The 21,899-nt window shown below is 31.7% G+C and overlaps 2 protein-coding genes and 1 pseudogene across 2 annotated transcripts; 1 reads left to right on the top strand and 2 right to left on the bottom strand.

The window, feature by feature from the left end:
• Positions 1 to 513: 513 nt before the first annotated feature.
• On the bottom strand, positions 514 to 4,942 carry LOC127243177 (uncharacterized). Its single transcript, XM_051263066.1, has 6 exons — positions 4,817 to 4,942; positions 4,381 to 4,461; positions 1,390 to 2,679; positions 1,244 to 1,312; positions 965 to 1,163; positions 514 to 706 (listed from the first exon to the last, which is right to left on the bottom strand). Exons 2-6 carry the CDS (start codon positions 4,381 to 4,383, stop codon positions 636 to 638), a joined length of 1,632 nt encoding a protein of 543 aa, XP_051119023.1. The 5' UTR covers positions 4,384 to 4,461; positions 4,817 to 4,942; the 3' UTR covers positions 514 to 635.
• Positions 4,943 to 10,770: 5,828 nt separating this feature from the next.
• On the top strand, positions 10,771 to 14,638 carry LOC127243298 (receptor-like protein 52). The gene is made up of 4 exons (XM_051263250.1): positions 10,771 to 11,925; positions 12,552 to 12,842; positions 12,919 to 13,128; positions 13,346 to 14,638. Exons 1-4 carry the CDS (start codon positions 10,845 to 10,847, stop codon positions 14,518 to 14,520), a joined length of 2,757 nt encoding a protein of 918 aa, XP_051119207.1. The 5' UTR covers positions 10,771 to 10,844; the 3' UTR covers positions 14,521 to 14,638.
• A 4,438-nt stretch (positions 14,639 to 19,076) lies between these two features.
• Positions 19,077 to 21,899, bottom strand: LOC127243299 (calreticulin-like; annotated as a pseudogene).

Raw genomic sequence — 21,899 nt, 5'->3', positions numbered from 1 at the left:
CTCGTTTGGGCTCATTTATTTAAAAGTGGGCCTGATTAAACTCCTGACATAACCCAATCCATAGACATTTTAATTTTGTCCGGACCTAAAATTTTTACTTTTATCTACGTCTGCATTGAACTAGATTGAATTCAGATACATTTTTAAATTGTTTTAGAATTCTTGAAAAATAAATAATAAAATATTTAATAATGTAAATAAATATTAAATATAATACTACACTTTAAATTGTAAAAATCAATAAATTGTATAGGATTAAATAACACACATAAAAATACACCCGAAAACATATCTTTCAAAATGCATCTAAACAATAAAAAACGCTACATTCAAAATATCACATCAATATCTATTTATACCACATCAATCAATCAAACAAACAAACACACTTTGAAAATGTGAAATCAAAGTATAAGAAAATCTTTTGAGGACAACACATGTATTGGTGATCATTGTCCCAAGATCCATAATCCCATTTTTAGATCTCCTAAATGTACATGTAGAAAGGATCCCAAATTAATCATATTTCTGTAGCAAAACAAAAATCCCAATCCCATCGAAAAACATTTGTCCAACATACAAACAACTTTTTCCATTCAAACAACATTTACTCACTAACCTTGTCGTCGTCGACATCAAGATTGCACGGCCACTTCCTCCCTCCCATAAATCCGGTGAAGCTCGCGAGTCGCAGCTTGGTATGAAGCTGGGAATCGAAAATAACACAGAAAGAAATATCCCTTCGTAAGTCACACAAACCAAAAATAAGTCAAAATTTTTCATAATCCACTGTGACTATATACAAGTGGATTTTGAGCAATGTATCCTAAAACATTAGTAAGAATCATACAATTTCTAAATCGTAAGAAAGAACAATAAATTTTCGAACGTGAATTATAAGCAATTTTGCCTTAAATAATTCAAGCTTTATGTTTATGGGAAGTAGAGAGACATCATTGCTCACCTTTCCATGTACTGAAATTCTTTTGGTTAATGGGCGATCCGGTCACTGTTTCCATAGCTTCAAAGAGAACTTCCTGAGGGGTGCTCTTCAGTTCTTGTACGACTGCATATATCGTCTTTCCATTCTCGAAGTAAATGTGGTTGTTTGGGTGTTTGGTTTTACAATCGGCATGGCGCTCGAATTCATAAGCATTGACAACCTGGGCGATTTTAAGTTGGGAATATATCAGCGTCGAAACTTATTCTTCAACATTAGAAATCATAGATTTTTGATATATACCCTAGTAAGGTTGCAGTCCTGGCAGCCACACAAGTAGCCCATACCCTTTACCATGCCTCGAAGATTTTTCTGCAAGAAAAAAAAAAAGAATATCCATCACACAATCGATAAAAGCTTGGAAATCGAAAGACAAGATTTAACTTCACCTCTCTTGACCAGGAGACATACTTCACCGGAACTCCATCAAGGATGCCAGTGGATAATAAGCTTTTAACATTTGTTGGGAAGTTAGTCGGAGATTGTTTTACTGTTTTCTCTTTGTTCTTCGGTTCTTTCTGCGCTCTTGAAGTGGCTGAGATAACATTTGCACTTAGATCTTCAGTCGATTGATTTAGCACCACATGGTAGCTGTTTGTAAGCTCTGCCAAATGATTTCTATCCCTGGGATCATCTTGAGAGGCTCCAAAAGATATGGTAGTAATAGTTTGTTTACCCTTCCGACAATTTTCAACCTGCGACGGGATGTTAGAATTCTCTTTGCTTACGAGTCCGCCTAGTGATACAGCAGCAGCGTCCTGCTGACCATAAATAGCAATGCTTCTGTCTCCTGCGTCATAACTAGAACCTGCAGAAGTGAATACCTCCTCATTCATTTTATTGTAAAACGAATATTTTGAAAACAGATTCTCATGGCCGGAACCACTGATTGGCATGAAACAGCTGCCATCCTTTGCATATTGCTCCCCGAAAGAATTGACATTGGAACTCCCTCTTATGAAGGCCTGACCAACAGATTGCGCATTGTTAAGAATCCTGCTGTAGAGTTGGTGGGTGAGCATCAAGCCACCATTATATTCGTCTGAAATTAAGCTTTTGTCCATCTTACACAAGGAAGGATTCACAGGAAGAGAAATCCCATTATCGGAATTATAGGTAGATACTGGAATCATGGAAATGGCAGTTGATGGATCCGCAGCATTCATTAGTTTATCCTTCTCCCTTGGGTAGAAAGAATTCCCTACAAACTCAGGCGAGCAATCATCTGAAACGCTGACCTTCTTGAGTTCTACTTCCCTTCGTCCAGTATCATCCATTGCCTGAGGCATGGATGCGCAATTTGAAGAACTCCCAAATTGATTTTGAAAACTGATTTTTTCAACGTTCACGAGAGTAGGGGAGGCTGAGGGGTTACTCTTATCAGATATATATGGACTCCGGAGAAGCTTGGGGCAGAACAGTTGGTTGTTTGCTGGATAGCCTGTCTGAGACCCAGAAACATTGTGCCACAATGAACTGTTGATAAATCCTGGCTCCAAAGTGCCTTGATCAGGATCTATTGCTTGCTTTTTGTTGAGAAACAGCTCTTGCTCCGAAGCACCCATCAACCAACGGTGGCCACGCTTTTGATCCATTCTAACAGAAGTCTCAAATTGCATTTGTCCATCAGCCAGAGAAGTAGAGCCATAGCGTAACAAAAAACTGCTGTTCTGAAAAGACTGCCAACTCCACGACATTAATTCAAGGAAAAAACTAACAACAAAAAAAAAAAGAATAGAAGGCGAATTTCAGGTCACAAGAATCAACTCTTTAAGGGGTTTGAGATAAGAATGGCTTACGGGTCATAAGCATTGCAGAAGACAGAATTATCATAAAGAGTAGTATTATAATATAAAAATATGGGGGGATGGGAAAACAAATGAGCAGCTCATAATGTGTCAAAACGATGCGGGTAGGTTTTAATCTATTGCATGCATTAAAAAAATGTAGCAGATAATCTAAATTGCTGTGTAACACTGCACAACTCAGTCTCCAAACTCAAAGGACTGCCCTACCACAACCTATAGCTTCCAACTGTAGCCATTCCCCAACCAGAGAAACCCCACGGACAAGACAAATTACACGAAACCACGTTGATTGGCACAATTTGACAAGTCAAAACTGAGAAGGGATGTAACATTTTACAACAAACTGATACTGATAAATGAACAATAAGAAAGTAAGCTAGCTTTCAAAGAGGATTGCATCTATAGCATGCACACCACACCATCAACATAAACTTTTCTGTATGCATATATATATATATATATATATTCTAGTTGAATGCTCGTATGCTATTTTGACTACAAGTTATGCAACTTAAGCATATGCAACAGAACATTATTCAGTGTAAATTCTGTATGGTAAGCAACCTGACTCCATATCCTAGAATAAAGACTCCTTGTCAATCTTGTTCTAACACGCTAATTTCTAACAATCCACGTGGAGACAGGTTGACGCCACGCAGTCATTACCACGGTATCCTATATCAATATGCAACTGTGGATAGAACTAAAATCAGTAAATCCTAAAAGATCTCAGGCAATTTAATAATATTATAGAAAAAAATATATCCATATCGGACTGTAATCTTTAACTTATGTACTTATCAAAGTCTTTTCTTTAAACCAGCCCCCAGCAATGGAAACAAATCACATTTACATAGGATATCATTATATGGTAACACCACACACTTATCACATGCATAAATAGCTATTCTTGAAGCTAAGGGGTAGTTATTGCAAGCCTGGTGCTTAGAGAACCCAATTGTCGCTTGTAAGAAGATTACATACTTTGCTTTTATTTAACCCTTTCTTTGAAGCTTCACATATGAAATTTCCCCCATGTTGCTCATATAATTGAGATAGACAATAAATTTGCAACACTTGAAATAAGATAAAGTGGCTTTTAAGTAATGAAATGAAAACAGCATTTAGCACAACTTCCATGTGCATGGCCACATATGACTGCATTATATCAGCATGTTTCTGAAGTACATGAAAGCATGGGAAAACAAAGGCAGAACATCCTCAAAACATTATGAAATGCAATGGTTAAAACTTAAAACTTGAAACTTAAATCATAAATTCCAATTCCAAGAACATAATCAATCCATTTCAAGTTCAGCAACATAGAACAGAATCATGTTTGTATATATTGTCACATACACTTGCCTGATAATGATAAAACAAATAAAAGCTGCAGAATATCATTTTTTACCCTCTTTTACAACCCATATCACCTAGAATGTTTGAAACTGTAGGATAATTTAACATCTATGAATTATTCATTCGAAATATACCACATGACAAGCAACACAGGAAAAACCATCCAGCCAAATCAATCCATCAAAATATTAGCTATCATATAAATATTTTTACCATTTGATCAGTAGCTTCAGTTCAAAAGCTTTTCACCAAACAATGAACGCCTCCACGTGGCCTTGCAGCCTCAATTCAACTCTGACAAAAAGATAAACAAAGCGTCGTAAAATAAAGTGCTCATTTCGGACAACGATATAGCAATCAAACAAAGCAGCGCACCACTGAGAATGCACAAACATAGCATATATAATGTATCGGCCAGTAACCCTCACTTTCGCAAAACAAAATTGTAAACAATCCAAAATATTCATTTACTTATAAAATGCGATCATCCTCCCAAGCGAACATCGAAAAAGCTTATGTGCAATGATCGAACTATCAGATTGACAATCAAAATCAGAAAATGGTGTTCGAGCCGTAAGTAACCCTAAGATAACGAAATGACAATCAAGAGAACACGCAGATACACTTCATTATTGACGGCGAATCTAACCTTACACAATCTGCACCGCCGGAGCAAGTTTTCCGGCGCCGCCAGCCGGGAAAACCAAACAAAACCCTTATAAAAATATATAAATATTAAATTTGTCCTTAGAAAACCTTCCGCGAGAAGTACGATAAAGACAGCTCTGTGCTATGAGATATACTGAGGGAGTGTTTCATTTATAAGGCTCGGATCCAGTGCGGCGCGGTGCACCGTAACAATGTGCTTCTTTTCCTTTTCGGTAAGGGGATGTTTGGATGATTTTGATAAAAAAAATTAAACATAAGTCAAAGAAAGTCAACAAATAAAGTTACAAGATTACGAGGGTGTGTTTAGTTGTTGTGGTAGGTTTGCGAGTCTAATTTTTTCAAATAATAAATTTTGAATTAAAATAATATTTTTAATTTAAATTATAATTTTTTTAATATTAACTATGTGCTAGAAAAAAAAAAAGTAACGTTTATTTTTTATAAGTAGATTTTTAAATATTAATACTCTTTCTGTCCGGGAATTAAATATTCATTTGCTTTTTACACGTAGTTTTAGAAATATTAGTATTATATTGAGATATAGTAAAAATAAAATAGAAATAACTAAAATAACATTATTAGTATGTATGATATAAAGGTAATGGCATTTGTGTAATATTTTGTAAATTGTAAGGTATTTGTAATATTAGGTAGACAGTACAGTTACTAAAAAAGAAATGGATATCTTGTTATGGGATGACTAAAATAAAAAATAGATACTTTATTATGGGACAGAAGGAGTATTATATTGATTTATAATGAAAATGATAAAAATACGTGTAATATATAAAAATAATTATATTTTTGTAATATATTGAAAATTGTAAGGGTATTAATTATGTTAATAGGTACTATAATTCTAAATTAAAAAATAATATCTTTATTTTGTGACGTACAATAATAAAAAAGAGTATATTGGACGGAGAAATTATAATAATTTTAAAATTTCTTTTATAAATAATTAAAATCAAAATTAAAATTTATAAGTAAACAATGCCGGCATGATTTTTAATTAAAAATCTACGTTTCATCTTTAAAAAAAAAAAAAAAAAAAAAAAAAAAAAAAAAAAAGAAGAAGAAGAAGAAGAAGAAGAAGAAGAAGAAGAAGAAGATTAATGCATGTATTTGTTCAATCGGTCAAATTTCGTCAAATTCATTTATTTTTTCTTTGTTCGCTCGCTAAATTTAATTTATTATTAATTTTAACATAATCAAAATTTTAAAATTTAATTATTATCTTTCGATTAATATTTATTTATTACAATTGCCACTATTGATAAATTTGACATACACATGAACACAAAAAAATAAAAATAAAAGTAAACTTAAGAAAGAAACAAAATTCTTAAATAAATATAACATCAAATTAATTTTTTTACTAATGTGCTATATTCCTTCAATATATAATATGAGATTTTTTATTTTTGTTTTTCTAATATGTCATTTTAAAAATAAAAAAGTTATATATTTTAATTATATTTTAAATTTTATAATGTATAATTCTTTAAATTTTAAATAGACTAATAAATTATTTTAGTTTTAATTTATAAATATTTTTATTATATTATAATTAATTTTATTAATATATTTTTAAAGATTCAGTTATGCTACCCTAATGTATTGCGTCTATCTTGTATCGATCAATCATCATTCGCTTTATGTATTTAATTTTATTTTTTTTGGTTTAAATTTTTTATTTTATTAATTTTTTTGTTTTAAAAATACACATAATCGAATGATAATTAATCGATATAGCATGCACAAGGTAGGTAAATGAACTTCATTTTTAATTATTTATTAATTATATTCATATAAATGTCAGGCAATTATTGGTGCGGGGTTTGGTGCAGGGGTGTTGGAGCAGGGGAGCATCGCCTTGTCTGTCAATTAAAACGAGGAAAGAGAAATACACAAGAATGTCATAAATGCGGTCAAGTCAAGGCCGGGATACACCCGGTTCAGTGCACCGGACCATGGATTTTGTCCAGCAGTAAATTCATGTGTGTTTGTTTTGGGTTTGGATTTTGAATTGGAATTTGAATAAATAAATATTTTTAAATTTGAATAGTTGTACGATGTGATATAAATAGATATTGATGTGATGTTTTAAATATAAAATTAATTTTGAGTATAATATAAAAAATAAAAAAATAAGTGTTTGATTTGATATTTTTGGAAAGAAAAAATGGAATTAATATTGTATCTAAAATCCAATCCCCAAACAAACACAAAGTTTTATACTCTCTCCGTCAATTTTTTTATTATTTTGAAGTATATTTGCACGTTTTTTTAAGTATTTATCTTTTTTTTTTGTATGAATTGATAAATTTATTCTTTATTATAAAGTAGAGATTAAAATATAATAAATGAATGAATAGTAAAAAAAAATAAATTTTATATTTAAAAATAAAAATAGGATAGTAATTATTCAACGTCCCAAATAAAAAAAAATAGAATATTAATTTGTGGACAGATAGAGTACTTAATTGCAAAAATAGTAGCTACTTAGTACAATTAGGTAAGTAAAATGGAAATACAATAAAACAATGAAAATTGGTAAGTTGGTTGAAATATTTGATATTGTTTGGTAAGAAAGAAACATGGCCAATAATATTTATTACAACAAATTAATTGCTATGCTATTATATCACAGTAGAGACTGAGGTGGATTGTGTTGACCGTTCCTTTATTATTGTTATATTACATAAATAAAAAAGAAAAAAAAAGTTTAAGGCTCCATTTTTGTAATTTCTGAATTCTTTTTAAAAACAACAGGAAATATATATATATATTTAATTTAATATTTTATAAAAAACATAATTATCTGATATAATATTTTTATTAAAAAATAATGATGAAGAATGTTATACTTGGAAAAGTATATATATAAATAACGTAGTGTGTTCATTTTGTTTTTTTTATATATATATTTTAAAAAATAATATATTATTATATATTTTTATTATTTTTATATTATCTCCCCAATTTTCTATACACCAATTCCTTCAAATTATTTCATAAAACAAACACCCATAATTATAACAATTAATTGATTTGTAGCTTTTTTTTTTTTATTTTTTTATTGAAGGTTGATTAGACGCTTGTTTGGATCAGTTCTTTTAGGGTGCGTTTGTTTGGGTTATTGGATTAGATTTTTACTATTCATCTCATTTTTTTCTCCAAAAAAATCAAATCAAACACTTATTTTTCATTTTTTATATTATACTAAAAATCAATTTTACATTCAAAACATCACATCAACACCTATTTATATCACGTTATACAACTATTCAAATTCAAAATTTTTACTATTCAAATCCCAACTCAAAATCCAAACCCCAAACAAACACACCCTAATTTTTATTTTTTTTGAGATTTCTTATTTTACATTATTTTTTTCAACAATTGAGGATTTGTTTGGTTGTAATTTCAAACTAATTTGAAATGATGGTTGATTTAAAATTTTGTTTAAATAGTATTTTTATACTCCCTCTGTTTTTTTAAATAAGTTTTTTTAGATTTTGTAGCAGATTTTAAAATAATTTTATTAGGCAGTGGAAATGTGTAAAGATTTTAACATTCTTGTCATTTGATTTTTTGTTTAAAGTAATTGTATTTGTAATAATATATTTGTAATTTAAGTAAAAATTATGAATATTTTGATATTAGAGTATGATTATTTTTTTCTTAAATTTAAAAGACCTACAAAAATAGTAAAAGGAATATAGTGAATTAGGAAGGAAGAAATATAATATTTTATAAAAAAATTAATATATTTTTATTAAAAATTATATGAAATAAATTGTATTAATTTCAGTTATAAATTATAAAAGAACAAGGTAACTTGTTTAGTCTATTGATTGGGCCAAGCAACTTTAACTTTGATATATAAGGTAAATGTGTGACCATAAGAAGGTAAATATGTGACATAAAAATACAATTTGTGACCATAAGAAGGTAAAAATGTGTTTTACCTTCTATATTAATATATAATACTCCATCCGTCCACTAAATAAGTATACATTTATTTTTGGCGCGGATACATTTACTTTTGGCGCGGAGATTAAGAATAATAGTATTTTAATTATAATAGGTAGATAAAAGTAGTGAAATGACATTTTTGCCCTTATTTTTTTGGTATAAAAGTAATGATGTGATGTAAAGGAGGGGTATTTGTGAAAAAAATGAGTTATTTAATGAAATGGTTACTTTGTAATTGGACGTCCCAAAATAGAAACGTGTATACTTTCTAGCTGGACGGAGGGAGTATATATTTATGACGTAAGAACTTGCAGCCGTTATTCAAAAATACGCACTGAGTAAATTTTCGGCCGGACTTAACACCTGCAAACTATGCCTCTAACTTCAACAAACCACATAAAAATTAGACTACTAGCCATTGCAACTTACAAAATTTAAAACACTTATATAAAAACACACGAACAAATTAATGCTTATATATATATATATAATTAACAATTTTTTGTTCGAATATAAAATTATAAATACTACAGTATGATGACATTACAAAGCTTTCTCGACAGATGACCTTGACAACTCAATTAAATACGAGAAGGCCTGTCTTGTCCCTAAATCATTTATTGTAAATAGATATATAACTGACTCCTAAATCATAAATGAGCAATAAATTATTGACTATTTCCACATTTCTATATATATATATATATATATATTTATTTATGTAGTGGGAATTCGCAGTCGTGTGCGCACTGAGTAAACCTCCGATTAAATCTAATATCCTGCAAATTAGACCCGACAAAAAAAATCACACTAGACGAACCAATCGTGATATGTTCTCGTAAATATATATATATATATATATATTCGATTTAAATTTTTATTATTATCAAACTTCTATTCAAATCTAATCACATATCTTAATATCTTACTGCATGTTTGATTGATGTTTCAAATGATTTGAAATAAAATATTTGTTTAAATAAAATTTTAATGTGATATTTGTAAAAAAAAAAAAATATATATTGTATTATATAAAAATATGTGTTGCTTTGATTATATTTTGTGTTGAAATAAATATATATTATGTTACATACAATTATATAATATACTATATTATATATTATATTAACATTTGCTATGAATTATATATTGTATTATATATTTCATCCATCGATGTGTAATTAGTAGATAATTAAGAATGTATTAGTAAAAATAATTATAAATTAAGATTAAGATAATTAATTAACTTAATTAAAATTAAAAAAATAAATTAAAAAGTTTAAAATGAAATTAAAGTGCGTAATCATTTTCAAAAAAATGAAAGAAACTTGGAATGTGAAACGGACAGAAACAACAATTTGGACATGGTACATGATATGGAGTAATTTGCTTATTGTACTATAATCCTAAAATTAAAATATTGCGCTAAAATTATAATTATGGAAGCGAATAAAAATACTTGTATAAACATTAGATAAGCACACTTATCACATTTCACATATAATTAATTAAGTGATTTTTTTTTCATATATTTCAACAACACATTTTTCATATACTTGGGTTTTTTATTTTGAATTGAGATTTGAATAGTAAAAATTTTGAATTTGAATAGTTGTATGATGTGATATAAATAGGTGTTGATGTGATATTTTGAATGTAAATTTGATTTTTAGTATAATATAAAAAATGAAAAATAAATGTTTAATTTGATATTTTTGGAGAAAAAGAAAAATTGGATGAACAGTGTAAATCCAATCCAATATTCCAAATAAACACACCCTAAATGAAAGCCAACCACCAAAACCCCACTCGAAGTTAATCTCCTAGCTAACAAAAATATACATATATATAATATACAATATATTGTAGTTATTTTGTATTTATGGCTAGAGTTGAAATAGTCGTTACAATTTTATTTTATTTTTTTTTGTGTGTTTCAAGAACTATAAAATATCTTCAATAATGAGTCATTGAGCTTCAAAAAACACTCATCCCTATCGATCTCATACTCATCAAAATTTCATGAAATGACAAGTTCGAAGAATCCCATGAATTCCCACCTCATTTATTTTACTACACTCTTAGTTTTACACTATTCATTACATACTCTAGCTAGCCCGAAAACCGACATAACTACCGATCAATCCGCCCTTCTAGCCTTAAAAGCGCGCGTCACTTCGGACCCTAACAAAGTCTTGAAAAATTGGACAATTCGCGCTTCGACGTGCAATTGGATCGGAATCATTTGTGGGGAGCGAAATCATCGAGTGATCGGATTGAATATTTCTTACATGAGTCTTTCCGGAAGCATTCCTCCCGAGTTTGGAAATCTATCGTTCCTTTCTTCAATCGACATGAACAACAACAACTTCAGTGGGACTCTGCCAAATGATTTGGCAGAGTTAAGAAAATTGGAATACGTCGAGCTAGGTTACAACAACTTTGTCGGGGAAGTTCCTACTTGGTTTTCTTCATTCACTCGGCTCGAGTACTTGTCTCTAAGTAACAATAATTTCATCAATATAAATTCATTTCTTGATTCACTTTCGAATAATAATTCGAAGCTTTCTACCTTGAATGTGTCCTTTGTACCATTTCAAGGTGAAATTCCAAAGTCGATTGATAATTTGTATAATCTCAAAGTATTGGATATGCAAAACAATGGTTTTTCCGGAACCATCCCTTCTTCGATAATGAACATGTCGAATTTGGAGGTTTTAAATTTGGAAGGTAATTCTCTTGAAGGGATAATCCCGGAAAGTATTGGAAGTCTTCAAAATTTGAAGATCTTGAACTTAAAAGACAATATGCTTTCGGGTTCTATACCATTGAGTGTCTTCAATATCTCGAGCTTGGAATGGTTAAGGTTGTCGAATAATAGCTTATCGGGTTCTCTTCCGGACAACATATGTCTTGGACTTCCGAGGCTCAAAAAGCTTTATCTGCCGATGAACAAGTTACATGGGCATATACCATCAAATATTTCGGCGTGTTCTGAACTCGAAATATTGTCGTTATGGAGTAACCGGTTTACGGGGAACATACCCGAAGGAATTGGAAGTATAAAGTCGCTTCAATGGTTTTATCTTATCGACAACAAATTATCAGGTATGTATGTCGAAGTCTTACCTAATTTTAAGAGTAATTAGATAAATTATACCCTCTTCATTATCGAAACTTATGCCCATTGGACCTGATACTAGTTTTTCAAAAAATTAATGTAAAAATAGAATATATATATATTTTTTTTTATAGTAAAAATAAAAGTAAAAAAAATGGTATTTTTTTATTAAAAAAGAAACAAGAATTTCTTTTTACGACCCAAAAAAAAAAAAGAAGAAGTGGACATAAATTAAATTTGGATGACAGAAGGAGGATAAAACAATCGAGTTTGAGTTCCATTGTCTCCCGTTTATTCTCTTGCACGTGAGAGAGTGTGTTTGATAACTTCCCTTTATAGATAAATGAAGAATGTATATCCTAATAGTTGAATTTTTTAGGTGATATATAGTCATTCATATTTAATTTATTTCAATCGATATGTATAGTCTATGGGCATTACAATCAAATCTCAAAATTTAGGCCAAATATCAGTTAAGCTTCGTAAAAGTTTTTTTTTTTTATGTTCCACACAGATATATATGTACATTTTTATTAAAATAGTTACTTATGCAAATAAAAATAAAAATTTATCATTGTATATTTTTCTTGATTTGTTACCAACATATTTGCAGGTCCTTTACCATGGAGCATCTTCAATATCTCGACATTAACTATTATATCGATTTACCAAAATAACATATCGGGTACTCTTCCTGATAATATATGTCATCGACTTCCACTGCTCAATCAACTTTCTTTATATAGTAATAAGCTACACGGGCGTATTCCGTCGAACATTTCCTCGTGTTTTCAACTCCAAACCTTAGAATTGTCGGGTAATTATTTTACCGGAGCCATACCAGAAGAACTTGGTAACTTAGATATGCTCGATACCATTACTCTTAGCGACAACATGTTCACAGGTACAATTTTAATTATATTATGTTCAAAATGTCGAATTTACAAGAAAGACCATCACACAACTATTTTGTATAATAGGTCCAATTCCATCGGGAAGTTTTCGCAAACTTCAATTGTTAGCCTTTAATGAGAACATGTTGACGGGAACCATACCGCTCAGCGTATTCAATATGTCATCCCTTAAAACGTTGATATTAGATCGGAATAACCTCGACGGAGTTTTACCGGAGGAATTTGGTAATTTGACCAGCCTTACTTTGGTTCATCTAGCCAAGAACAATTTTACAGGTACAAATTGTTCGTTTTCTTTTTTTTTTTTTTAAATATTATTTACATGAAATAGTTTTCCTGCCAAAATTATGTCATTTTTTTTTGTTATCTGCTAAAAAATTATAATATTTTACTCATAATAAAATAATTTATTCACTTTCAATCAAGTTCTTATTCTTTAAATCATACTCCTTTTTACTTATTTTATTTTTATATTAAAATGTCATTATTTCAGGCAAAATACCTAATGTTATTTGGAATATGTCGAAGCTCTATTTCTTGGGAGTTGGCGGGAATTTTCTAACGGGAGAGATTCCGTCGTCTATATGCAATTTGAAGGCTCTTGAGTTTCTCGATTTATCGAATAATACATTCGAAGGCACACTTCCAAGTTGTTTAGGCAACTTTAGTGAATCCCTTCTTGCATTGGATGTCTCTTTGAATCTCTTCCATGGTCCAATTCCGACAACATTTGTCGAAGGAACCTCGATAGCGTCTCTTAAATTTAGTGAAAATCGATTTGAAGGAACATTGCCCGAATCGTTGGCATTGTGCAAGAAGTTGCAACTTCTCGATGTTGGAAATAACAAAATACACGGGCCCTTTCCCGTTTGGTTGGAAGATCTCTCGGAGCTTCGGATACTTTCTTTGAGGTCTAACAAGTTTAATGGCACGATAAATGAGTCGAAGAGGGAAGTTCCGTTTCCAAATTTGCATATATTCGATATTTCTGACAATGATTTTATTGGTAGGCTCCCGATTTCTTATGTTAAGAACTTTGATGGTCGATTGAATGTGAATGGAAGCGGCTATTTCTTTGTTCATTCGTTTGGCGACAATCTTATTCCTCTCGACGTAGTTTGGAAAGGCGTGAATAGGCGATTGGTGAAGATTGGGACGACGTTTACTATGATTGATATGTCGAACAACAAGTTCAATGGAGATATTGAAAAAGTTATTGGGAATTTTACGGCGCTTCAACACTTAAATTTGTCGCACAACGATCTCACGGGCCATATTCCCGAAGTTTTGGGATCTTTGAATAGATTGGAAGTTTTGGACTTGTCGTCGAACCACTTAGATGGTGGAATTCCGAGGAGGCTTGTGAACTTAATGTTTTTGTCGACGTTTAATGTTTCGTACAATAATCTTTCGGGACACATACTTCAGGAGAGAGGCCAGTTTCTTACGTTCGAGAATAGTTCATACATTGGAAATCCTTTGCTATGCGGACCTCCATTGACGAAGAAATGCGAAGATGAAAACGAGCGACCGGCGACGACGACGTCGACGAAGAAGGATGAAGGCGACAATAAGAGTATATTTGATGGAGTAACTTGGCAAGGAGTTCTAATGGGATATGGCTTTGGAACGTTGATTGGAATTGTCCTTGGCAGAATATATTTGTAACGAGTGTATTGTATAGATATAAAAATTTTAATATTGTGTATATTTCAAACTAAAACAAAAATACAATCCCCCACTAAATAAGACATGCATAATTATAAAAGATTATTGCCCTCAAAACATACAATTAAAATAAATACCCAATAACACACACAATTTCAAAAAAAAAAAAATTGAACCCTAAGGGCACGTACAACCCTAGCGTAAAGCAAACCATATAGTCCGAACAAATATACAAACTTATACTTTTAGAGTGTCTACTCCAAATAATATTACACACTTAATTAAAACAAAACTATAAACCTTAATTATGTCTACCCACAATAGAGAAAATATGAACAATCATAAAAGATATACCCTTCAAAATATACAATGTTGAAAGGAATATTGTTACATATTTTTGGGCACTCCAAAATAATACACAAGATTAAAATAAATATACAACCACCACAAATAATTAAAAAAAAAAAAAAAAACACAATCCAAACAAATATGCAACCATTTGGGACACTAAGCCCTCAACAAAAGTAACTAGATAGTCCAAATAATAATACATACTTTTACTTTTATCGTAGCTACTCCAAATGATATCAAAACATGTAACTAAAATAAAAATACAAACTTTGGGTACTTCTACACTAAGAAGATAAAATATGTACTACCATAAAAGATATATACTATTTTAAGTACACGGGAGCTTAAAAAATACAAACACACAACCAATCTTGTTTGAAGCTTTGATCACTCCAAATAATAAATACACAACATCAACCACAAAATATATATATATATATATAAACCGAAAACATTATGTGGTGTTCGGAGATGAGATAGTCAAAATAGTTGAATAGGAGAATCACTATGACTCTAACACTTAGTAAATTTACCTAACATTCCAAACAAATATGCAACCTTTAAAGCACACAGGCCCTCAACAAAAAACTACATAGTCCAAACAAACATACAAATTTTTATTTTTACTGTGTCTACCACAAACGATATCATACACAAAAATATAAATTTCGGGTACTTCTACCTCGAGTAGTAAGACATACTCAAAACATATAATAAACACACAACAAATCTTGTTACATGTTTTCAATCACTTCAAATGATAAACACACAATTAAAATAAATAAGCAACAAGCGCACAAATATAAAAAGACACACATTCTAAATAAATATGCAACCTTTAGGGCATATATACCCTCAACAAAAACCACATAGTCCGAACAAAAATACAAACTTTCACTTTTAGCATGTCACATGATTAAAACAATAACACTAACTTCGGATAAATCTACCCCAACAGATAAAATATATATAATTATAAAAGCTGTACGATATTTTGAGTACCCCTCAAAACATACAATAAGCACACAATCAATCTTGTTATGTACTTGGACACTCCAAATAATAAACACACAATTAAGATAGTCACAAATATATGTATATATGTATAAACACACAAACACTTCAAACTATGCAACTTTTACTTTTACCGTATGTACCCTAAACAATTTCAACAATTAAACATATATATAAAACACAAAATACAAACAATTCAAATAAATACGAAAGTTATCAAATATGCATACCCCCAATATAAAAATAAGCCCACAATCAAACAATTATACTAAGAACTACAAATTTCAACAAAATTCTCATCATATCAAATTCTTTAGTTTGATATGCTTGCTAAACTTTCTATACGGTATGGACATGCTTTAAGAGAGATCAAAATTTTCTATATAATATTTTCATGGATCTAAAGATACCAAAATTTTTAGTATGGTATATACAGTATGCTTTGATATTTTTATATAAGAAAAATATAAAAAAAAAATTCAATATACTGCATTTTTTATACTAAAATTTTGGCACAATATCAATAAATTTATAAGTACCGAAATTCTCGATGTAGTATATAATCTTGTCAATATATCGTCCATCTCTAATTATCCTTAATTATTTATAGGCTTGAGGCACACATGCTATCAATAGATAATAAGCATGCAATGAAAACACACATGTATGCATTCTATCAATTGAATACACGCAATAAGTTATTTACAGGCTTCTAGGACACATGATATCAATAGAATGCACGCAATAAATTAGATATAGGATTCGGGCACAAATGCTATCTATATATAATAAGCAGACAATGAAAACATACATTGAAACTTCAGGAAATAAGCCCATAATCAAAAGACACACATACAAGCTTCCAAACACACATCTCTCACTAAAAAACAATAACAACATAGTCCAAATAGAATGCTCACCCCACCAGATTATAAGTAAATGGTTCAATAAGATACGTAGGATATGAAAAAATGACTTGCCCATAGCATAGTCAAACAAATGTCCAAAATCTTGGGCATGTCCTAATATATAGGCAAGCAATTCAAACATGTATAAACATTTGGGGCACGCTGGCCACCAACAGGTAATAAACTCTCAATCAAAAAAATATATGGAATCTCAGCACACTTGCCCTAATAGAAATAAGCACACAATCATAATCAATACACAAACTTTCAAACATGGAATCCACCCCCAAAAGGATAATCAACACATAAAGCAAACAACATGCTTTCAAGCACACTTGTCCGAACATATAATAAATACACAATCAAAACATTTACGGGATTACAGGATGCCTACTCCCGAAAAATTGTACACATCCTGCCAAAACTAACATGTAAGTTTCTAGGCACGCATATCTCCAATAAAAGCATATATGCATGCTTTTAAGGAAGCCAACCCCAATAGAGAATAAGCACACAAGCAAGGGTGTGTTTGTTCGGAGGTTTGGATTTTGAGTTGAGATTTGAATATTAAAAATTTTGAATTGTAATAGTAGTATGATGTTATATAAATTGGTGTTAATGTGATATTTTGAATGAAAAATTAATTTTTAGTATAATATAAAAAATAAAAAATAGGTGTTTGATTTGATATTTTTTGGGGGGAAAAATTTTGATGAATAGTAAAATTTTTGCAACGAACGTACACATGTTCAAGCATACTTGTACCCGATAAATAATAAGCATACAATCAAAGCATATATATATATATATATATATATATATATATGGATGGGTAATGGCATGCCTCCCACGAACAAATAATAAAATGTAATCAAAACAAAATATTTGAACTTCCTTGAATTGAATGCCTACCCTCAATAAAAAAACAAGCACACAGTTCAAGCATACCCCAATAATAAACACACAACTATATAAAATGTGCATGCTTTAAATACACATACCTCAACAAATTAGAAGCGCAATGTCCATATAGATACACAGTCTTTCAGGGTCGTCTATCCCCAAGACATTGTCTAAACTTTCAGGTACACCTGCTCTCGACACAAAAGAAAAGCACATGTATAAAAAAGATCACAAAATAAGAATATGAATCAAAGAGAAAAACATAAATAGACTTATCTGCAGTAGCATGGATTGGAGGATTAGAAATATTGCTGAGATGGTCCAAATCAAACATTGCAGCATTGTACTGTATAAAAAGACAACATTAAGAGTTACAGTACACAAACAAATTGAAATAAAATTACATACCACTTGTTGTCAAATTGTGCCTCTAAATCTTGCCGCTCTAATCCCACGCGTTGTACTTGTCCAAATGTTCTTGATTCAACCTCAAATGGATATAAAACACATAAACTTGATCACCAACAAAATGAAAGAGTTGCAGTACTATGGAACATCAATTTAAACCCAATAAAATGAAAGAAAATTTAAGTACCAATTCATGTCAGATTTGGCCTCTAAGTCTTGGCTTTCTAACCCCATGCATTGGTCTTTGATTCAACCTCAAAGAAAAAACACATCAATTTGATCCCAATAAAATGAAAGAATTATAATATGAGCATCAATCCCAATAAAACAAAAGAAAATTACTTACCAATTCTTATCAAGTTTGGCTTTTGTCTTGCCTCCCCCGACCTCACGTGTTGTGTCCCGGTGTTTTTTACTCAACCTCAAATAAAGATATAATGCATCAATTTGATCTCAATTAAATGAAAAGGTTTTGGCACTATAGAGCACCAATTTGATCACAACAAAATGAAAGAATTATTACTATGGAGCATCAATCCCAACAAAATGCAAGAAAATTACGTACCAATTCTCATCGGATTTGGATTCTAAATCCGATGTGTCCCCATGTTTTCTAATCCAACCAAGATAGAGAGAGGGAGCATCAATTTGATCTCAATCAAATGAAAAATCTATGGTAATAAGAAGCATCGATTTGATCATAACAAAAAGTAAATAAATATAAAAGAAAAGTACATAGCAATTCTTGTAAACTTTGCCAATCCATTCAGACAATTTGCATTGAATAGTATTGGAAGAAATAAATTGATTGCAAAATAGCTGAACAAAATTTAAAACACCTTCTCAGCGCACAAAGAACAAAAACTTCCAAATTTTAATAAACAAAAGTTTGCAACGAAAATACATAAATTTATTCATGCAAAATGTAATTGCACCATAAAAATCATCTGCATTAGGAAACTAGATACCAACTTTCATTGTGTTGTCCTCCGGATGTGCCTCTACCACGTCAAACAACTTCCCAGTAATATGTGAGGAAGAATATTTCCCATCTGCAGTTCCATATTCCCTAAAGACCTGGCAGATCACCTATGGCATAAAACAGGTAAAGAAAACACAGTGTGAGACCATTTAACATAAAATTGAAAATGTGTCATCTAGTCCTGGGCAGAAACTAGAATATAAAATAATAAAATAACCGGTTCAAATTTTATACCATAAATCAAAGTACCATATTCATCATCTCTAGTCAATCAATAGCAGCTGGTTGGTGCTGTTCAACAACTTCAGGGCTTATCTTTATCAGCCGAGTAAGTGCATCGATACCAAGATATTTCAGGTTGTGGTCACTCCGACCAATGAAGTAGATTAATGTTAAAATAAATAAACAAAAAGCAATGCTGAGAAGATAACAGTAGGTTACAGAGACTTTCAGAAATTTTGCTATGCCATCAGTTGCAGCTTCAAGCACCTTCGGGTTGGGCCGGGATCTCACATCATAGTTAACAGCCCTGGGGGAAAACTTTGAACCATGTGAAGCATCTGCTCAGAGCATAAGGCCCTCTATAATGGAGTATATTAATGTTAAAATAAATAAAAAGAAATGCTGAGAAGATAAGTTACAAATTACAGAGTTTCAGAAACTTTGCTATGCCATCAGCTGCAGCTTCAAGCAACTTTGGGTTGGTATGCCGGGATCTCTTCATGGTTAACAGCCCTCTGGAAAAATATTGAACCATGTGAAACATCTGCTCAGAGCATAAGGCCATATATGATGCACATCCAACCTAAGATAATACAACAGCTAGGAGATTCAAATTACATGAACGCTTATAATGGAAATGAGGAAATAAATGTAGGTACGTAATAGTATCCACAATGATAGTCTGTCAAAAAAGAAAACAAGAACCATTATGTCAGAATCTGCTGGCTCATCCATTGATTCCTAAAGAAGGGGAAATTCGGATTTAGAATTGAACCACAAAATTGGATCACACCGAGAAAAGCATGAATTTTAGTTATACCTCTTCTTCCGTTTTCTTTTCAGCCTCCTCAAAAGCTGCCTTCTTAGCCTGCAATTTAAAAAATTCAGGTAGCAATTGAGTGAATTGGAGTTTTGCACTTTTGAGAAAAGTTGGGAGGAAATAACGTGGTTAAGAGTTCTTGAAACGAACATCACATACATCCTTGTGCTTGCCCCTTGTTTCTTCGGCAATCGGCAAGCTTCTTAGCATAATCAGGGTCATCAGCAACCTAGATATTGTCGAACAAGGTTCGTTTCACCTGCAGTAAAAACTCAATTGCCCAGAGATCAAAGTTGACATCTACACAGAATGTCATAAACCCAAGATTATAAAGAAAAACAAAATCCTTTACCAGCCACAACTCAATGCCTACATACTTCAAACGTGGATAAACATAGAGGTCAGGATCATCTTTGAAGTCTGCAAGCATCAAGAACAAGATTAAGCAATTTCAAAACTAGAGCACTCACAAGGCTTTAACATAGAAGAGTAAGACCAAAGAAAAAAAACCTGGGTTATCAATCAGTGGTGCCTTCCACTTGCCCTTAGAGTTGGGTTTCTTGATTTTTCTGTAGTGGAAACAAAAGTCAAGCACAGACCATGTAATAAAATCAAGCCAATTAAAATGAAATCAAAATTCCATTACCTTTGGCTCCATGGTTCCCTTGTACTCGGGGTTGGGAATGGTTGGAGCAGTCCATTCATCAACTTCCTCATCATCCCAGTCATCAGGCTGCAAGAAAAAGTTACATGCAGAGCATTGGTTCATTAGCCACGCCTATGATTATGAGAATCAACACCTGCAAATGAGGTTCTGTTACCTTTTTGGCTTCAGGATCTGTAATCTCCTTGGGATGTCCATCATAAATATGTCAACAGATGCAACACCAACCAACTCCTAATAAGGCCGAATGCCATAAAATACAATAACAATTTATTTACCTATGGTTTCTTGTCCACAGGATCAGGAATGTACTCCTTATCATCCCAACCTTCTAGCTACAGTTGGCATCCAGAAAGCATACCTTCTTGGCCATGGCATCCTTGATCTTCTTTGGAGGCAATATATCCCAGTCAGAGTACAAGATGCCAGACTGCTTCTCCTCATTTTCGGTTAGGATGCTATAGGTAGCGTCACGACTTAGGATAAACTTGTACACTTGAGTGAGTTGGTCTGTCTCACATGGAACGTCCTTCTTGATCAAGTGGTTTGTCTCATTGTAGCCAGGTCGGAATAGCATGGACCTTTTTGGTGCTGTAACCGCAGATGTCTGTCTGGTCCAAACATGACACTGCAACAATACAATAAAGTTATTCAGTAACTTTATAAATTTCATGAGCCCCAAATGTAATCAGTTCAATCCGAAAAGAAATTTAAAAATCAGACCAATAGAATCGACAATGAACAGAAAACCAATTGCACCAGGAAATAGGAATACACTCACAGCGAGACCGCGGGCATAGCGGAACAGAGTCCCGAACAGAGGTCTCTTCCCTTTTCTCTCCATTTCTTGTGCCATTGAAAGAAAGAGAGTTGTAAAATTGGACCTATAGGGGGTAAAATGATCAATCGGATGAAAGAAGTTACAAAATTGAACGGAAAATGGAACTCGAAAACAAAAACGAAAATGAAAACGAAAATTCAAGATGATTAGGAACATACCATACTTCTTAATTCTTATGGCGGCCGACAGGGTAGACGAAGCAGAGCCCTTCCCTCTTCTCTCTCGTCGACTCTCTCTTCTCTCTTCTCTCCACCCTCTCGTGTCTG

The sequence above is a fragment of the Andrographis paniculata genome, unplaced genomic scaffold (assembly GCF_009805555.1).
Source record: "Andrographis paniculata isolate CXL003 unplaced genomic scaffold, ASM980555v1 Contig95END, whole genome shotgun sequence".
Classification (NCBI taxonomy): domain Eukaryota; kingdom Viridiplantae; phylum Streptophyta; class Magnoliopsida; order Lamiales; family Acanthaceae; genus Andrographis; species Andrographis paniculata.
Note: the sequence above shows the minus strand (reverse complement) of the source record. Positions and strands in the feature narration are given on the sequence as shown.

Excerpts from the sequence above, each read along its gene's own strand:
- LOC127243298 (XM_051263250.1), top strand. The coding sequence starts at position 10,845 with ATGACAAGTTCGAAGAATCCCATGAATTCCCACCTCATTTATTTTACT. Across the intron at positions 12,843-12,918 it reads TAGCGACAACATGTTCACAG|GTCCAATTCCATCGGGAAGT; the intron begins GTACAATTTTAA and ends TTTGTATAATAG. Across the intron at positions 13,129-13,345 it reads AGCCAAGAACAATTTTACAG|GCAAAATACCTAATGTTATT; the intron begins GTACAAATTGTT and ends TCATTATTTCAG.
- LOC127243177 (XM_051263066.1), bottom strand. Across the intron at positions 1,313-1,389 it reads ATGTCTCCTGGTCAAGAGAG|AAAAATCTTCGAGGCATGGT; the intron begins GTGAAGTTAAAT and ends TTTTTCTTGCAG. Across the intron at positions 707-964 it reads GAATTTCAGTACATGGAAAG|CTTCATACCAAGCTGCGACT; the intron begins GTGAGCAATGAT and ends TTCGATTCCCAG.